The following is an 18,088-nucleotide window of genomic DNA, read 5'->3' as shown; positions in this document are numbered from 1 at the left end:
TTACCAACGAATAGTGGGATTGACCGTCACATTATAACGCCCCCACGACTGAAAGGGCGAGCATGTTTGGTGCGACCGGGATTCGAACCCGCGACCCTCGGATTATGAGTCGAACGCCTTAACACACTTGGCTATGCTGGGCCTTCCCAGTTGCCCACACACCATCCACGTGAATGAGTGCCACTCTCATGTCATCAAGGAACAGATTACACAATCCTATGGTTTCGTGCTAGGATAGATTTACTATATTTACCATTGCAGTCATCTCTCCTGAAAGCAGAACACAAACAATGAGCTAGACGATCAAAGCAACCTTCTGAATAACAGAGAGGACAGGGATTGTTTTGACCTATGTTTTGTACCAGACATAAAGACATGCAACACAGTGAAAACCTAGAAATTATGTTGCAGCCGAGGATGTAGAAAACACGATTCATGTGCATATAACAGTACTGTATTTTTAGACGTTAGTGACTGTGATTTTTTAAAAATTAGTTGACGTAAAAGAAATTGGGATCTGACAAAATGATCAGAAAAAAACGGATTCATGTCGTTAGGTACGAGCACAGGATGGCTACCCTTTAGTATAAAGTAAGATTTTGGAACCAACAAGGTGGATATATTATAAGATTGATAGTCAATCCCTTACCGTGGAGGGTGATTGGTAGATTTCTATCTTTCTACTGGTCAGTGGTCGAAAATTAGGGACAGTGATATATATCATTAGCAGGTTTACCATAAATACAAAGTCCAAACCAATAAGCATTTTTAAATGTAATAATTGTCTATATTTTCTTTTAAAAAAGACGAGGGTAGATTATAAAGTGTTTTTAAATGCGGTAACCAGTACACAATATTCCCACCTACAAATAAAAAAGAAGATAATTTTTACACCATAGTACGGGTGCCCTTTCCTTCTTGAATAAAAACATAATTTAACTTTCTGTTTTAACAAAATTTGTGAGACTCTAGAAGCACCGTACCTTCTGTTATTACTTCTGAATGGCTCGTTATTTTAAATGTTATTACCTGTGTTTACTTATTCTCGTATCTCCCAGGGGGTCAGAGGGAAGGTTATGGATTTACAACGCTAAAATCTGTAGTTCGATTCCCCACAGTGCACACAAAAGACAGTCCAAAGTGGCTTTGTCTTAACACAAATAAACAATCATATTTTTGTATGTCATTATAAATACTGTACATTCTTTGTACATACAATACTATAGGATCTATTTTTCAAGTCATTTGTCAGTTCAGGTTCTGACTAGTATACAAAATATGTAGAATGTTTTTGCGATAAAAGCGCTGGCTGGTTTAATAATAACTTTCAAATTCTTTTTATCATTTACGTAACAATATATATTATTTACAAAATGTTATGTTCATACCGAAACAGAAAGGTGTGAATTTTATCAAATATTTTATTCTTGGATGTCTGAGATATTATTTGTAAACATTATGACACTGGTGGGTTTTGTCAGTACTGATAAACTGACTAACCTACATAGCATCGTTAACTTCGATCAAACTTCGACGTGCGGAAGTTGAGTACAAAGTCTTGGGCGATAAAAAACAAGTGTAGTTGTGTTGGTAACTGCTCCCTCTTCGGCTATTTAACAAGCGGCATAAAGATGTTTTTAAGAGACTAGTTTCAATAACGTCGTGTTGTCCATCCTTATAAAAGAAAAACTGTGAAATTGTCAGATCTTAACTTTGAATGCGGTTACAACCCCGCATAATAAGTATGTAATTCTGTTGAGGTTTGTTATATATATATATATATATATAAAGAACAAGTGGGAACTATAGTAAGTACGTTTTAAGTATTGTGTAGTATTTTTTACTTCTTTCAGCTGCAATTATATTTTATATTTTTTTAAATGATTATAATATTTATTTTTCGTCAGCTTATTATAAGTTACAGTTCTTTTCACCGTTTTAATTTTAGATACCATCATTATCTAACTCGTCCATGTACAATGTTAGGCTTAGTATATCTAACGTATGAAAATAATAATAACATCTCGATACCTAACGACTTTTAATTAAAATTTAAAGAAGCGTTACAATGGTTATTAATATTTTTCAACTATTTTTTTTCGCTACAGTTCCCCAAAGGCAAACTCTGGGGGGAAAAGATTCATTCAATTCGTTAATAAAATCAGAATTACAAAATAAAAATATTGGCTTAAATCAGCTTATAGGGAAACAGTTTTCTGTAAATTAACTTTTAGTTTCAAGTTGTTAATTTTTGCAAAATTCAGTTCTCTGTAACTTCATTTTGTTAAAATAAAACTTTAACCGTAAATAATTATATCTAACAATTAAATTTCCTAGTTCTGTACATTTATTTGTACATTTTATTGTTTTTGTATTAGGTTGAGGAATAATTCGTGAGCGTTTTTTCAAGTTAACAAAATATATTCATAAATGAAACGCTTTCGCAAGATATTTCATGTCATTTGGTAGATAATTTTTTGCTCTAATAGATGGTGTGTTTGATTTTCATATATGTCTTTAATTTTTGCTTTCATTTTCAGCTCATTAAATGGAATGTCAAGTGGACAAAATCGAGCATTTTCGACACCATCTGCTTTTCGCATTTAATTTCTTGCAATTTCGTTTAAAACAATGCATACTATATATCTAGGTATTACATGAAATAAAGTATCATAATAAATGTTTTGGGTGTAATGTGTTCATGCATTGAAGTATTGTATAGTCTTGCATGTAATGCTTGAATGAAATTATTTAAAAACGCTCACGAATTATTCCTCAACCTAATATTATATGGTACAATACATTTTTCCTACTTGCTTGAGAATTTTAAAATTTTTACAACCTACATAGGTTAGAAGTGGCCGTTTAGCTGGAATATTTTACAGTTTTCAAAATTGTTATTTCTGAAAAGATATATTAATAAATATCTCTGATAAACTGCTATGATTAGCAGTATAAGATATTCATTATTATTTAATTATTTCTTCTATTTTAAGTACATATATATATAATGTTTTTCGGAGAACGTTTTTTTCTATTAATATTTAGTGTCGTTTGCCCAAAGTTATGAAAAGTTTACTTTTACTGATATTAAAGAGAGATTTTATAATTCCAGTTTACAGTAGATATCAACATCGAAAAGATTACAATTACCGCAAAAAAGTAATTTAATTTTAATTCGAAGAAAGTGTGTGTTTCTTTTAATATTTCGAAATCTCAATGTTTATTACCTCAGTAAAAATTTAACCTAATAATAATTGGACAAGGAAAATTTAATTATCATCAATAATTTACTATACATTTATAATTAAATGTAAATTTCTGGAGAAAGATAAAAACTTAAAACCAAACCCAAAGAGATCAGTAAATAAATGACGTTTAAATGCATGTTTGAAATAGGAGTCTTATCAGTATTTGCTTTTTGAACTGTGCAAGGCAACAGAAATGATAAAACCCGATACTGCAAATATAACATTTCGTGCTACCTTCATTTATGTAAAACAAAATAAAACTGTTTACTTTTCTAGTTTTTTCATAAGTTCTTAACAAACAGAAATTATACGATAATTTTGTATTTAGCTAATACATTTTTCTTCAAATAACAATGAAATTAGCATTTTTATTTAAAATAATCAGCGAGCACACGAAATACTTAATTTTCAATTATTTTAACACAGTGATTAGCTCATTTCCACTAAGACATTTAGGCTCTACTTACGTAATGTTGTTAACCTCACAATCACGTATTTAATATTCCATACAACAGTGGGGTCTGGTATAACCTGGCAGTTAGGGTGTTCGATTCGTAATCTGTCAGTCTTTCGCTGTTCTTTTAAGAAAGCACAAAATACGAAGTTCTTTTTTTTAATCCGTACGTCAATGAACTTGCTAATATTTTCAAAACATGAACTGACTTTTCTATGAACATTTTCACTGCTCGTGTTAATTTCAGGTTTAGTGCATTCTTTGCACAGCGAAACTCTCCAGGTCGGGTGTATTTATGAGTTTTCTGTATTATTTCTTGCTTTTAACAGTTAGTTCCTTCCAAGAGTTTTACCCGTGTTAAACTGTGTGTTTTGTTCTTTTAGTAGTTACAAAATGAATTTTTCGTTATTACGTTTATACATCAGTAGCTTGTTTTTTAATACTTTCAATACTCTATATTATATACTTACCATTCATTACAAGTACTAGGGCACCTACATCACGTTTAAAAGAAATAAACTAAGACATCATTAAAATGGACTAAACCTTTTCGTACTGCTGCTGGTGAGAGGTTATGTCCACTGATACTGATCCAAGATGGAAAAGTGGATCGAAGCGTAAAGGTCATTTTACACCGGATCCAGTTAATCATCCGAAAAGTAGAGTGACAAGTCTGTTATACTTTAGATAGGTTAAAACCATACTTTAACATTCAAAGTTGTACCTTCAGTTAGCTTCACCGGTGATAATGTTTTATTACTTCTATTTTGGAATAGAAGGCGAAAAAGTAAAACAAAGAGATATTGGGTGCTCCTGTTTTGAAGAGAAGTGATCAGATGGGGGTGTAGGGAGGAGTCACAGGGTGATGATACAGGAGCTCACAGTAGGTGGTGAAAGATTCCGTGTTTGTTTCAGGATGTAAGCCATTTAGCTTCAACAACTATTACATATAGTCAGGCTCCATCTGCACAAGGTGGAAATCATCTTCAGAGAACCCACATATCCTGAGAACCGTTTGCTTACATGTCTAAACCCTAATGTGTTTATAGCCTATACAGTAATTTTATTCGCCAAGATTGTTTAAATTCAAATTATTTAAAAGAACAGTTATATTAGTAATAAAATTTTATTGTAATCACTACAAGAATTTCCTTACTTTCCTAAGTGGTTATCGTTGGTGAGTGTAATTTTTAACACACACCAAATTTAATTTGTTTCAGTTCTAAAAAACTTAATCCGTCATCAACGGATGATAATTAATAATATTACGTTTTCCAGGATGTAATGAGAAATGTAAGCGTTCATTTAAAATATTTGTCGATTTACATTACGCATGGCAAAACCGGATGCACGATCGAATACAGTTTGGAACAGACTTAAAAATCGAATTAAATAATATTCTATTTTCTAACCATAAATTGAAGAAGAAAATAAAAAACAAACAACTTTCATAAATGAATATGTAAGTCTCAATTCACATTCATAATAATAGATCACGATACATTTTAAATCTGTTTAATACGTAGCTGATAATTGTTGATCACTAATAATAACAAGATATGAAAAGGAAATGAACAAATATATTTTGTGTTATACACAATTTGTGCATCAATATAACTAATGTGTACGTTATTTTAGTTTTCTATAAGTAAGGTGTAAATCAGTATGCATCATTACATATTTTTAAGTAGTTGTTCTTCGAATATTTACTTATCATCAAATTCGTTTCTATTTTATTATTTTATAACTGGCTGTCAAAATTAATCGACTTAATATTCGTAATGAAAAGCACATTGCACTGCATAATTCTTTTCATTTTTTTTCTAATTTGCTTATTAATAATAATTATTTTGTCTAATACCTGGCTAGCTTTTAGCATGCGCCATTATAATCGTCTTTTTTCTTCTTCTTTTTTTGTCTGATGTAGGCCTAGTGAAGAAGAGTGAGTGGATATATTTATATTACTGATAAAATATTTACGTATAAGATTTTGGTTATAGCAGTAACATTTAAGTTACAAATTATTCATTAGTAGTACCTATAACAATTTAGTATTGGTATCTCCATGGTTTTCACGCACAGCTAAACGTCAGTTCACGTTAGATCTAAATTTTAGGCTTAATCATCTCAGATTTTTTAAAGTAATAAACGTAAATAGTGTTGACAACTTTTATTTCACATTTGATCAATCAGGGGAACACTAGTATGGAAAGAAGGAATTCCACTAAATGTAAAAACAAAGCTAATAGTTTGTTCATCGCATTGGTAAGCCTTGTTTGAAGTGTTAAACGCATTAATCTCGGTTGGATACATAACTATTTTTTAGGGCTGTTTATGGCCTATTACTGCAAGTATATGCATAAAATAAACGGTAATAAAGCAAGTAGCAAGACTTACACTTCTGACGAGTAGCAAATAAGAAATTTCTGTGTTCGAGAAAACCTCTGAACTACTTTTAGTGATGTTTATATCAATACGCTAGTGATACTCCCATCCATGACGTTCAGAATTGAGCTAGTTAAATTTATGTGTCTAGTATACCGTATATATGTACATCAGTTAGCAAGGCTTTGGTTTGGAAACTTGAAAGGCGTTGTAAAGTGTAACAATAACGTGTTTACTGTAGAAGTACAAAACACAGTCGTGTTCCGTCAACTAAATATAATTGTTTGCCCTAAGGGTGTCCCTCACATGTATCACCGTTCACCCCTAATTTTGAAGAAAGCAGACATGTATGTTTTTTTTAATTGGATAACCATGAAGGTACACCGTATAATTATTATTTAACAAGGAGTGTGTGTGTGTTTCTTTTAGCAAAGCCACATCGGCTATCTGCTGTGTCCACCGAGGGGAATCGAACCCCTGATCTTAGCGTTGTAAATCCGTAGACTTACCGCTGTACCAGCGGAGGACATTCAACAAAGAAATAAAATATACAGAAACTGGGGCACAAGTACAAAACATGTGAAAGGATTTATTTTGAATTCGTGCAAAGCAACCGCTAGGGCTATCTGCGCTAGTCGTCCCTAATTTAACGTTGTAAAACTAGAGGGAAAACAGCTAGTCATCACCATCCACCGCATAACTTTCTTTCTTAATACAAATATATTCCAATATACAAAAAATAAATTAAAAAATACAAATTATAATAACGATTATTACGAACAGTTACTACAAATAATTATTTATACATAAACATTTTACATACTTGCAAAGAACATTTAACTTTCCATCTGGTCTAAAACTGAATATTTTATCAGTAATCCAGGTCCACGATGAGAAAATTAATCCTGAGTTGGTATTGTTACATCTCGCTTAAACTAGTGCTGTCTTTTCTTCACTGACCTCACAACCGTTACAAGCTGGGTTTTACAAACGAAGATATTTAATGTCTTCGTATAAATATTAGCATTCGAAGTTAATTCACTGAAGTTGCACGGTTCGTAAAGTTCGAAATCTATAAACGTTCCTGGTCAAATTTTATAGTTTTTCGATCGATAAGCGTTAATAACAATTATAGCTTCTGAGGCTTATAGTATACTGACTATAGCAGATCAATAATATTCTGTCTCTTGGCGTCTTGGGATGGCTTGCTTTTATATACTCACGCAAGATTCTCGAACGTTCAGCAATGTTCGAAAACACATTAATGTTTTCGTAAACCATGTATTGTTGATTCTTGCTCTTGAGAATCTTCTACAAATCTAGAGAACAGACGGGACTTGCTCAATACACATCCAACAGTATACGTCATATGCATCAAACTGAAACAAACGTAGGTATTAAAATAAACATATAACGGTAAATTCGTTACCAGATAAAGAAGGAAAAATATTGTTATAAATTCATACTGATATTTTCCTTTATTCCTAGGGAGATGCTTACCCTCTGTAAAAATAAAGTGGAATAACTGTAATTGATGAAACGATTCATGGAAAATAAAGGAACAATCTTACAATCAAAGTCTACGCCAGCATTTAACATTGAAGATAGTACAGGTAACGTAGTTACTAAATAATGACCAAACTTCTATGTTTGAATAGTGTGAGAGACATATGACATTTTAGTGAAGTGTAATACGTTTTAAAATGTAAAATAAGTTATAAAGTATATATACGTTGGGTATATCTAAGTCAGAAATACTTCAGATGTTGACTTTTGTCTATTATGATTACTTATCGGCATGAAGGGAAAATTTCTTCTCGTTAAATTTAGATTCAAGGCAGTGTGGGCGTAGCAGGATTCGAGTTTTGTTTGACGATATATTTTTCCATTTATAAGACGAAAAATATTACGGTTTTTGTTCTTAGGCCTCCATCACTTAGACCTCAGCATACATAGTTCGATATCTAGTTCACTTCAAAAACGTAAAAAATTCCAAACATAACCATATACTACGCTTAAAATAAATTAGTAGTAATATTAAGCTCAACGATGATCTTTTACTAAGCCTAATTTTGAAAACGCAAAATTTCTTAGATATTCCTATAATAAGCATAATTTATTTACCTTAAAAGTCTAGAAAACTACTACTTTTAAGTAAGGTTGTTACGATACGTATCTAGATATACAAATTTTATAAACGGTTTGCAACAAAGTCTGACAGTTTGGGCAATAAAATGTATTTAGAAACAGATATATAAAATATCAATAGCTTTAAGTTATTTAATGAAAGCAAATGTAGTTTCCTGTTACAATTTGAAGCAATGCTAGAAAGAAAGAAAGGATATTTTTGATTTATTTCATATTTTCTATGGTGGTTACGAGGCTAGTCAAACTGACCGACTTTGCATACTATTAGGATAGAGAATGTAGCAGATAAAATATAAATATTTATCGTTAAAGTTAAAAATTCATTTCGTAGGTTTTAGCGATTACACAAATTAAATCTGTTAATTTTCAGATGGAGAAAAATATTTTTAATTTAAACACGAAAATCGTTTCACTTTCGGAGCAGTGACTACTTTGACTCCATACATTAAAACATTATTTTTAGTTTAAATACATTATTAGAAATTCTGATCCTTTCTGTACAAATCACCCATATTTACTGAAAGTCTGCCAAGTTTCGTGAAAATACATGAATACTTACATATAACCTTATACTAAGCTTAAAAAGATTAAACAGAAATTATGGGATGTACACTTTATACAAGCTAGTGAATATAGTGTGGTTGGAATATTATTATTATACCTTCTCTGGTTATTGAAAATTCCTAAAGGTTATAGATAAAGTATATAGTGTTTAAAAATGTAATACTGATAGGCCTAATACTAATGACTTATGACAAATTTGCTTTGAAGGTTCATCTCTCTTCTCTTATTATTAATAATAAACAAAAGAGGAGACTGTTATGTTTTATGTTGTTGACCAGCTTTCTTGGAGATAATTTATATTAAACATTTCCTGAAAACCCAAAAACATCCCATAAAGTTATTTATCTTTATCGCTACACGTCACTCACAAATCCTTTGAAATTGAATATAGTATGTTAGTAAATAAATATTAGTTTATGGGCTTTATAGAACAAAATGGCCTGGTGGTTAAGGCGCTCAACTCATAATCTGTAGATCGCAGATTCGAGTTCCCGTAACACCAAACGTGCTCGCCCTTTCAGCCGTGGGGGCGTTATGAAGTTACAGTCAATCCCCACTATTCGTTGGTAAAAGAGTAGCCAAAGAGTTGGCGGTGGGTGATGATGACTATCTGCCTTTGCCCGAAATTAACAAACAAACCATCACTGAAGTTATTTATTTGATATTTTCACCAAGTATAAAAAATATAAAGCAAGTTTTCAGCAGTAATTTCATTCAAAAAATCAAAACGATACAAGAAAAATAACAATTTAATGGTAAATTCACATGAAACGTTTACTAGCTTTTCTCCTAGCGAAAGAAGGATCGATTATTCTTCTCAATTTAACATCTTACTGATATCACAGTCTAGGTCCAGTATGCATGATTCATTACTTCCTTTAGTTACTGTTAGACGAGACGGAAAGTTCACTTTATTTATCAGGTTTAACATACTACCGGCCCGGCATAGCCAAGCGTGCGACTCGTAATCTGAGGGTCGCGGGTTAGCATCCCGGTCGCGCCAAACATGCTCGCCCTTTCAGCCGTGGGGGCGTTATAATAAGCCTTCCCTCTAGTCTTACACTGCTAAATTAGGGACGGCTAGCACAGATAGCCCTCGAGTAGCTTTGTGCGAAATTCCAAAACAAACAAACAAACAATTAACATACTGTTAAAGTGTGTATGTATTTATGTGCTTTTATTACCTCCTTTTGGCCCCCCCGCGAGTACAACGGTAAGTCTCCGGATTTTCAACGCTACAATCAGGAGCTCGATTCCCCTCGGTGGGCTCAGCAGATAGCCCGATGTGGCTTTGCTATAGGAAGAAAACACCCTCTCTTGGTCCTGGTCTTTAACACCAGGACTCTTCGTTAATGGGCCTTGGTGAAAAGTAATTCTACTTTTTATAACTATCTCAGTGGTCGCCTAGTAAGGCAGATATTTTTGTCTTTTGGTAATTTTGAATATAACATCAATGACGTCATATGAACCCGTCATTTCTTGAACAAACCATCAAGGTACAATTTATCATTAATGAATTGTTTTTAAAATATTTATTGTAGTAAATATTTGTTTTCAACTACGAAGCTTTAAATCACTGGCACGGCCCATGTCTATTCTTGTCACGACGGGTTACGTACAAACTGGTACTTGGTGTTATTGTAAAAAAACATTCATTGCATGCTGTTTTTTTATACAATTGTACTTTAGTAGCTAATTTGTAATTTACGTAAAACTCTTTCATTAAGTTAAGGGTGGAGACATTCACTGGTATTTTCTTTACCAAATATGGAAACAACTTTCACCTCAATGAATCCACTTTTGGCGACAGTAAAGTATAATTAAGTGTAATATAAAACTTAAGGTTTCTGGTGTTTATTTTCGGTACATTTAGATCATTCACTAGTATAGTTGACTCGTCCCACAAATAGCCCTTTGTAATTAATTGGCTCGTTATTTCATACGTCCCTATTAAAATTTTGTAGTATCATAAAGTCATGACAACCAAGTAGTGACAGATGTCAGTCACTGCTGTCCAATATACGTCATTATTTCTTTCGTAAGTGACTGTGTCCTTTAACACGTTTATTTCTTCATTTAAACTTTTGAAGACTTACCTGATGTACTTTGACCTTTCTAACGATCAGCAAACTTTATTATCTTTATTAGGAACTAATAACCGTCGACCTTCTTCCTGGGCAGGGAAAAGTGAACTGGATGCAGCCCCAACAAGGTGGGATTGTGTGTTTATAACTGTATTTACACTAGTGTAACAGTCATAGTTAACACTAAAAGTAGAGAACTATGGAGTCGTTAATATTTCGTAAACAATGTACGAGAAAAATGATAAAAGCAGAAAAAGTTTATCCTTACGAAAGGTTTATTTACTTCGTATATAGGATAGCCCTCAGTATATCCTTACGAAAGGTTTATTTACTTCGTATATAGGATAGCCCTCAGTTTATCCTTACGAAAGGTTTATTTATTTCGTATATAGGATACCCCTCAGTTTATCCTTACAAAAGGTTTATTTACTTCGTATATAGGATAGCCCTCAGTTTATCCTTACGAAAGGTTTATTTACTTCGTATATAGGATAGCCCTCAGTGGCTTATTATATATTATTAAGTATTAAAACCAGGTTTCTAGTGGTAGAAGCCCTCAGCTATAAGTCTACATGTAGGCTAACAATGCTAAACTTCGAAAAGCAATGATAAACAAACCATTGTATTTAACAACCACATTAAACTGTAGATCATAACCATATCTACTTCCGTTGTTAATAGCTGTAAGCAGTTAATTTTGTAATAAATATTAAACAGTACGTTCTTCTACAATTTAAAGGAGGCCGTCTGAAAAACGTGTTAAATTAAATGCTGCTATGTGTACCTGTGGGAAAAGGAGGCACGAGGAAGAGAAGTACGACACTAGCGACACCTGTACAAGTGGTGAGGAACTCACAAAGAACAGCAGATCACCTGAAGTGTTTCGTAAAACGTCATTTTATTTTAGCTGTTTAAGAAGGAAAAAAACGTCAGATGGAAAGAAATAAAACAGTCAAGTCAAAAATAACCTCGTTAAGTGGGTGACACTTGTGTAACTTTTCTGTAGCTATGGTATTACTACACGTTTGTTGTGATTGTTCAAACATTCAAATGTAAAATCATGTTCTTTATGTGAGCTTGATGTTTACTTAGTTTTCAAAAGTTTGATTGTATAGCTGACTCAAATGTAAGTTAACACTTAAAAGAACATTCACTAAAATACAAATTGTGTTAATTTGAATCTAGCTGTAATAACTAAAAGTACTATAATGTTACAGACAGTAATAATTTAATAGAAAAAAAATACCTTTTAAATATCGATACTAGGATAATTAGAAACGTTGTGAAACAGTGGTGAAAAAATATCTCTTGTAAGTTTTAAAAAGACGTTTAGGTTCTGCTACAAAGTTCACGGTGGTCAAAGTCACACTTCACCTGTGACTTTCAACAAACATTAGTTAATTTACGAAAATTACGGTTCAGAAAACAAGTTATTAGTTTGGAACTTTCATGCAAGAATATATAAGGGTTATCTACTCATAACTACCGTGTTTCTCCGAAAATAAGACAGGGCTTATATTAATTTTCACTCCAAAATATGACACTAAGGCTTATTTTCGGGGGATGTCTTATTTTGATATATTAAAAAAATGAAGTTACAAAGTAAAACTATTAAACTAACCATTTAAAATAAACTATTATTAAACTATTAAACTAATTAATAAATTAATTTTTTTATTTCTTTCCTCTTTCTGCCACTCTTAACTAGGGCTTATATTAAAACTATCCCCAAAAATCACACTAGGTCTTATTTTATGGGTAGGTCTTATTATCGGAGAAACACGGTATCCCCAAGTTTAAACTGACGACCAGAACTCCTTGGAACTCTCTTGCACGTTTGAATAGTAGGACTTAAATCCATTAAGTGTGGAGCACGTGTTTGTGACAATGAAACATGAACAATGGAATCTCTGATTTACAATATTAGTTCATATCTGGCACCAATAACAAAACTATTTACCTTGATTGTTCAAATTTATCAACAAATTCTCGATTTCCAATCACTAAAACAAGCTAGAATATTACCAGTTAGAAATTCATAATACAACATTCACTCATTAAAAACATTCATTTTTATGTAAACTTCTGTATGTAACTGAAATAAATTTATACTCACATACAATTTAGATGTATCATGCTTTTTAATTTTTTCTTCTTGGTTATTCATTCAGATAACATGAATTCTCTAGAAACACTACAGTTTTATGGTTATTCATTCAGATAACACGAATTCTCTAGAAACACTACAGTTTTATGGTTATTCATTCAGATAACACGAATTCTCTAGAAACACTACAGTTTTACTTATCTATATTTCAGTAAAAAAAAGTAGACTTGAATTACTGGTTCTATCATCCAATGAGATTCATTTTGTTGTTTATAACTGGACTTTCTTTGTTAACATATGATTCGTTAGTTTAAGGCATCAGTACTGACAGTTTAAATTCTTGAACAATCTAAGCTTGATGCAAAAAAAACAAAAAAAGACACACACGAAATTGAGTGAAACCATCACACAACGATAGCTGCATTTATAAGATTTCTTTTAATATTAGCAATAGAAAGCTCTAAATTTGATATCAAAATATGCAAAAAAACTGTCTTTTCTAAAATTATAATCACAAATTTTCAGCTTCTGTAAAAATCTACACAATTCAAAGTTATAAATATGAAAACATACAAATCTTTCTCCCACATAAATAAAATTCATAAACTAAGATCCCAAAAAGATATGACCACTTTCATATTTCTGTCGTCTCATTTCGTGAATCTTCAAGTTAAACAATATCTGTATTGTAATAATTAATATTTGATATAAAAGTACATTGTTCTCTTGTAATTAAATATAACAAGAATTCACAACTTAAAGTGATTCACTTTGTAAAAACAAAAGACCAGAGTCGTGTTGGAGAGAAAACCTTCCGGTTTTAACATTTAAAACAAAGGAATTTTACATACACGTTCTGTGCTTTGATAATTTAAACAAAATAATCCAGTGACAGTTTTATTTCAATTTATCATACTGTAATACTCTAAGTGAAACAGCTGGGTCAGTTAAAATATTTTAAAATCAGTATATATAGCAGTCCAGAAACGGTAAACCATACATTTTTGTGAAGGTGGGACAGAGAGTTTGTCAGCATTTCCCAGAACATTGTGAGGAACCATTAGAATATTTCGTCAGTGATGATTTGTTTTAGCATTACCTTAAATCCTAATTACCTCATGCTGCTTAAATTATGGAATAATATTAAATGTGCCTTATAAAGTTTTCACCACTGTGTTGTTTTGTTTGTTTGTTTTTTTGGGGAGATTCAAGACTCAGTGAATACAGTTAATTACAAGGATTCCTTCATGTTACATTAAAATAATAATAGGTGATTAAACATATCTGTTAGTACAAACACTTAGAAGAATAACCATCATGTGTATCAGACAGTCAGAAGTCTAAAACAAAATTCACTGTATTAAAAGGCACGTTAAAGTAATGAAAACCACGCCATGGACAGTGGGAACAGCAAAAGTGTGTATTATATAAACACTCATTAAGTACACAGTCCATGTTTTCCTTCCTTCAGAAAACAACAGACATGAATTAACATAAAAAAGTGTGTAGATATGCAACTAAATGTATTCTACCCAAAGCATACAATTTTATGTCATGACTACACAAATAACGTGCTTTCTTTTCAATAAACATATTTCCAGCCTGCAATCAAGCAATGTTAAAAATTTAGGACTCGCTTCAACTGCCAATGTGATGAAACAATTACGACACGTACTTCTGCACCAAATTTTTAGCAAACACTTATTAATAAACCTAGTATTCTTCATCATCATTTTGAGGAATTACTGCTCCGTCTTCCAGTCCTTCGTCAGGAACAGCAAATCCTTCCTGGAAAGAAATGTGTATATATATACAGACACGCACACACACACCTACATTTGATGTAACTAGAAAAATTACAAACTTGATTTCTTGATGTGTCATAGATCATTCTGCAATTTATATATAAATACTGTAGTCATGATATACTGCTAACAGACTGACAGTCATAAATCTGTACAATTTGTTACTGTACAGAAAATATTGGAAACAGAACTACTGAACTAATCTATGAGTTAAGTTTGTAGATAAGTTCCTTTCAAACTTGATACACAACTATTAAACACACTGATAACCTATAGCTGCAGCTAACTTGGGAGAAGAAAACACCAAGTATTTTAAACAGTTTAATGAAAGTGTAAGGAGTTCATTACAGTAGAGAACTACAAAATGATCCTACTGTTAGCTGTTCACACATAAACACAAGAACAGATCCTATTGCTGGATGTTCACACACAAGAACAAATCCTATTGTTGGATGTTCACACACAAGAACAAATCCTATTGTTGGATGTTCACACACAAGAACAAATCCTTTTGTTGGATGTTCACACACAAACACAAGAACAAATCCTTTTGTTGGATGTTCACACACAAACACAAGAACAAATCCTTTTGTTGGATGTTCACACACAAACACAAGAACAAATCCTTTTGTTGGATGTTCACACACAAACACAAGAACAAATCCTTTGTTGGATGTTCACACACAAACACAAGAACAAATCCTTTTGTTGGATGTTCACACACAAACACAAGAACAGATCCTTTGTTGGATGTTCACACACAAACACAAGAACAGATCCTATTGTTGGATGTTCACACACAAACACAAGAACAGATTCTATTGTTGGATGTTCACACACAAACACAAGAACAGATTCTATTGTTAGATGTTCACACACAAACACAAGAACAGATTCTATTGTTAGATGTTCACACACAAACACAAGAACAGATTCTATTGTTAGATGTTCACACACAAACAACAAGAGAATACATTTTATCATCAGATGTTCACACATTAATGAGAGTAGATCCTACTGTTAGATGTTTATACATAAACAACAAGAGAACAGATCCTATCATTAGATGTTCATACATAAACAACAAGAGAACAGATCTTATCATTAGATTTTCATACATAAAATCGAGAACAGATCCTATCATTAGATGTTCATACATAAACAACAAGAGAACAGATCCTATCATTAGATGTTCATATGTAAACAACAAGAGAACAGATCTTATTAGATGTTCACATGTATACAACAAGAGAACAGATCTTATTAGATGTTCATACATAAACAACAAGAGAATATATCCTATCATTAGATGTTCATACATAAAAAGCAAGAGAATACTAGCAGCAATTATCAGAACCAGAACTCACAAAACTACTCAGTTCAGACACTGGTTATACTCCATCTATCAGGCCCATTGATATGCCATCAAATTTGACACACTTTAAAAACCTCCACATACAGAAGACTGACCTCTGTTGCATACAAGACGTCCAGTATTTTCTCTAATAAATTCTTCTCTTCTTGTTCTGATTCCTGACAAACAACTTCAATATCCCGAAGTTTCCCATAATAGAAGTCTCGTTCCCTTTCGAGCCCTTCTACTGTCAACTTCAACTCTGAAACCTAGCACAGAAAATCATAACAATGGAAACCTCTAAAATATTATTTATATTGTATATTTATTATCACTGTTTGAAAGCATCAAAACATGTGCCCTGCAGGCTGGACATGGCCCAAAGATGTTTTCTGACTGACCCTCAGATGTCCCAATCCTCTTGAACATGGCCTATAGAGATAGAATGTATAATACTGTCCACACACTTACATACTGCATGACACTAGTCACACCTTTGTATTATGCTATTTTTTGAAATTTGTGATAAGAACTGTATTTAGCTCACTTTCAATAACAGAAAATACATTACAAATAGCAGCCACAAGTGACCTTCTTTCTCAGTCAAAAGCTGGCTAAACTGATTGTGAGAAATATCACAGAGGATATTTGTCTGGTCAAAATATTGTTTATATCTCATCTTTAGACTATCAGTTTTAGTTCAACTACATCACTATTAAATGTTTTGGTTCTGTAATGCTATTATAAGAATCTGGAGATAACCTCAAATATACTCAGTATGACAGGAAAGCTTGTACATAAACAGGTAACTACCTGACCCCAAGTAATGTCATTTCAGAGCTTTATTGTATGGAACTGAACATATTATGAGCTTTAGGATACATCCAACTTAACAGTAACTGTGTCACACATCTAGTACGTAAGTTGTAGTATCACTTCAGATTTAAATGGATGTACTGATGATAAACTGATTTCATCATAACTTAACAAATCACATGCTGTCAGGATGTAAGTTCCAAAACAAATTTTTACAATGATCTCAAATGATATATTCATTACCTGGTTTGACATCTCTTCCACTTTATGAGAGCCTGTTGATGTTACCATTCTGTTTCCTCCACTACCAAGTTTTGATGGTGTGGTCTTAATTCTCTGTGTGGGTACTGAAAAAGTAATTGAAACATGAAACTGAAAGAATATGTCCTACTTTTGTACCTTAATTTATTCCTACTTGAAAATGCCAACTGTCAAAAAACAAAATGGTGCTTTTCACAGGGCTTGAACCTAATTTTTAAATGATCAATAATTTCCACTTCAAAAAATATCTTTACTAACAAATACAGAATAATCCATAAAACTTTACATCGATATACGAGAACGCTGCACAAATTAATGGCAAAGGTTTATCATTTGATTGTAGTATAATGTACATTATTCCCCACAAAGGTTTATCATTTGATTGTAGTATAATGTACATTATTCCCCACAAAGGTTTATCATTTGATCGTAGTATAATGTACATTATTCCCCACAAAGGTTTATCATTTGAACGTAGTATAATGTACATTATCCCCCACAAAGGTTTATCATTTGATCGTAGTATAATGTACATTATCCCCCACAAAGGTTTATCATTTGATCGTAGTATAATGTACATTATCCCCCACAAAGGTTTATCATTTGATCGTAGTATAATGTACATTATCCCCCACAAAGGTTTATCATTTGATTGTAGTATAATGTACATTATTCCCCACAAAGGTTTATCATTTGATCGTAGTATAATGTACATTATCCCCCACAAAGGTTTATCATTTGATTGTAGTATAATGTACATTATCCCCCACAAAGGTTTATCATTTGAACATAGTATAATGTACATTATCCCCCACAAAGGTTTATCATTTGATTGTAGTATAATGTACATTATTCCCCA

The 18,088-nt window shown here is 32.2% G+C and overlaps 2 protein-coding genes across 5 annotated transcripts; one reads left to right on the top strand and one right to left on the bottom strand.

Moving 5' to 3' along the window:
- Nucleotides 1-1,523: 1,523 nt before the first annotated feature.
- LOC143253988 (uncharacterized) lies at nt 1,524-11,853 on the top strand. 4 transcript variants are annotated; one of them, XM_076508676.1, is made up of 4 exons: nt 1,530-1,808; nt 7,579-7,703; nt 10,951-11,014; nt 11,626-11,853. In XM_076508676.1, the coding sequence occupies exons 2-4, from the start codon at nt 7,625-7,627 to the stop codon at nt 11,831-11,833; spliced, it is 351 nt and encodes a 116-aa protein (XP_076364791.1). In that variant the 5' UTR covers nt 1,530-1,808; nt 7,579-7,624; the 3' UTR covers nt 11,834-11,853. The 4 variants fall into 4 exon arrangements, with proteins under 4 accessions (XP_076364792.1, XP_076364791.1, XP_076364789.1 ...); XM_076508674.1 differs by having other exon boundaries at nt 1,531-1,742; XM_076508675.1 differs by lacking the exon at nt 1,530-1,808 and adding an exon at nt 4,570-4,588.
- A 2,537-nt stretch (nt 11,854-14,390) lies between these two features.
- Nucleotides 14,391-17,368, bottom strand: LOC143253989 (microtubule-associated protein RP/EB family member 1-like). The gene is made up of 3 exons (XM_076508679.1): nt 17,212-17,368; nt 16,269-16,421; nt 14,391-14,781 (listed from the first exon to the last, which is right to left on the bottom strand). The coding sequence occupies exons 1-3, from the start codon at nt 17,257-17,259 to the stop codon at nt 14,707-14,709; spliced, it is 276 nt and encodes a 91-aa protein (XP_076364794.1). The 5' UTR covers nt 17,260-17,368; the 3' UTR covers nt 14,391-14,706.
- Between the last annotated feature and the right edge of the window lie 720 nt (nt 17,369-18,088).

This window comes from Tachypleus tridentatus, chromosome 6 (assembly GCF_004210375.1).
Source record: "Tachypleus tridentatus isolate NWPU-2018 chromosome 6, ASM421037v1, whole genome shotgun sequence".
Taxonomy (NCBI): Eukaryota; Metazoa; Arthropoda; class Merostomata; order Xiphosura; family Limulidae; genus Tachypleus; species Tachypleus tridentatus.
Note: the sequence above shows the minus strand (reverse complement) of the source record. Positions and strands in the feature narration are given on the sequence as shown.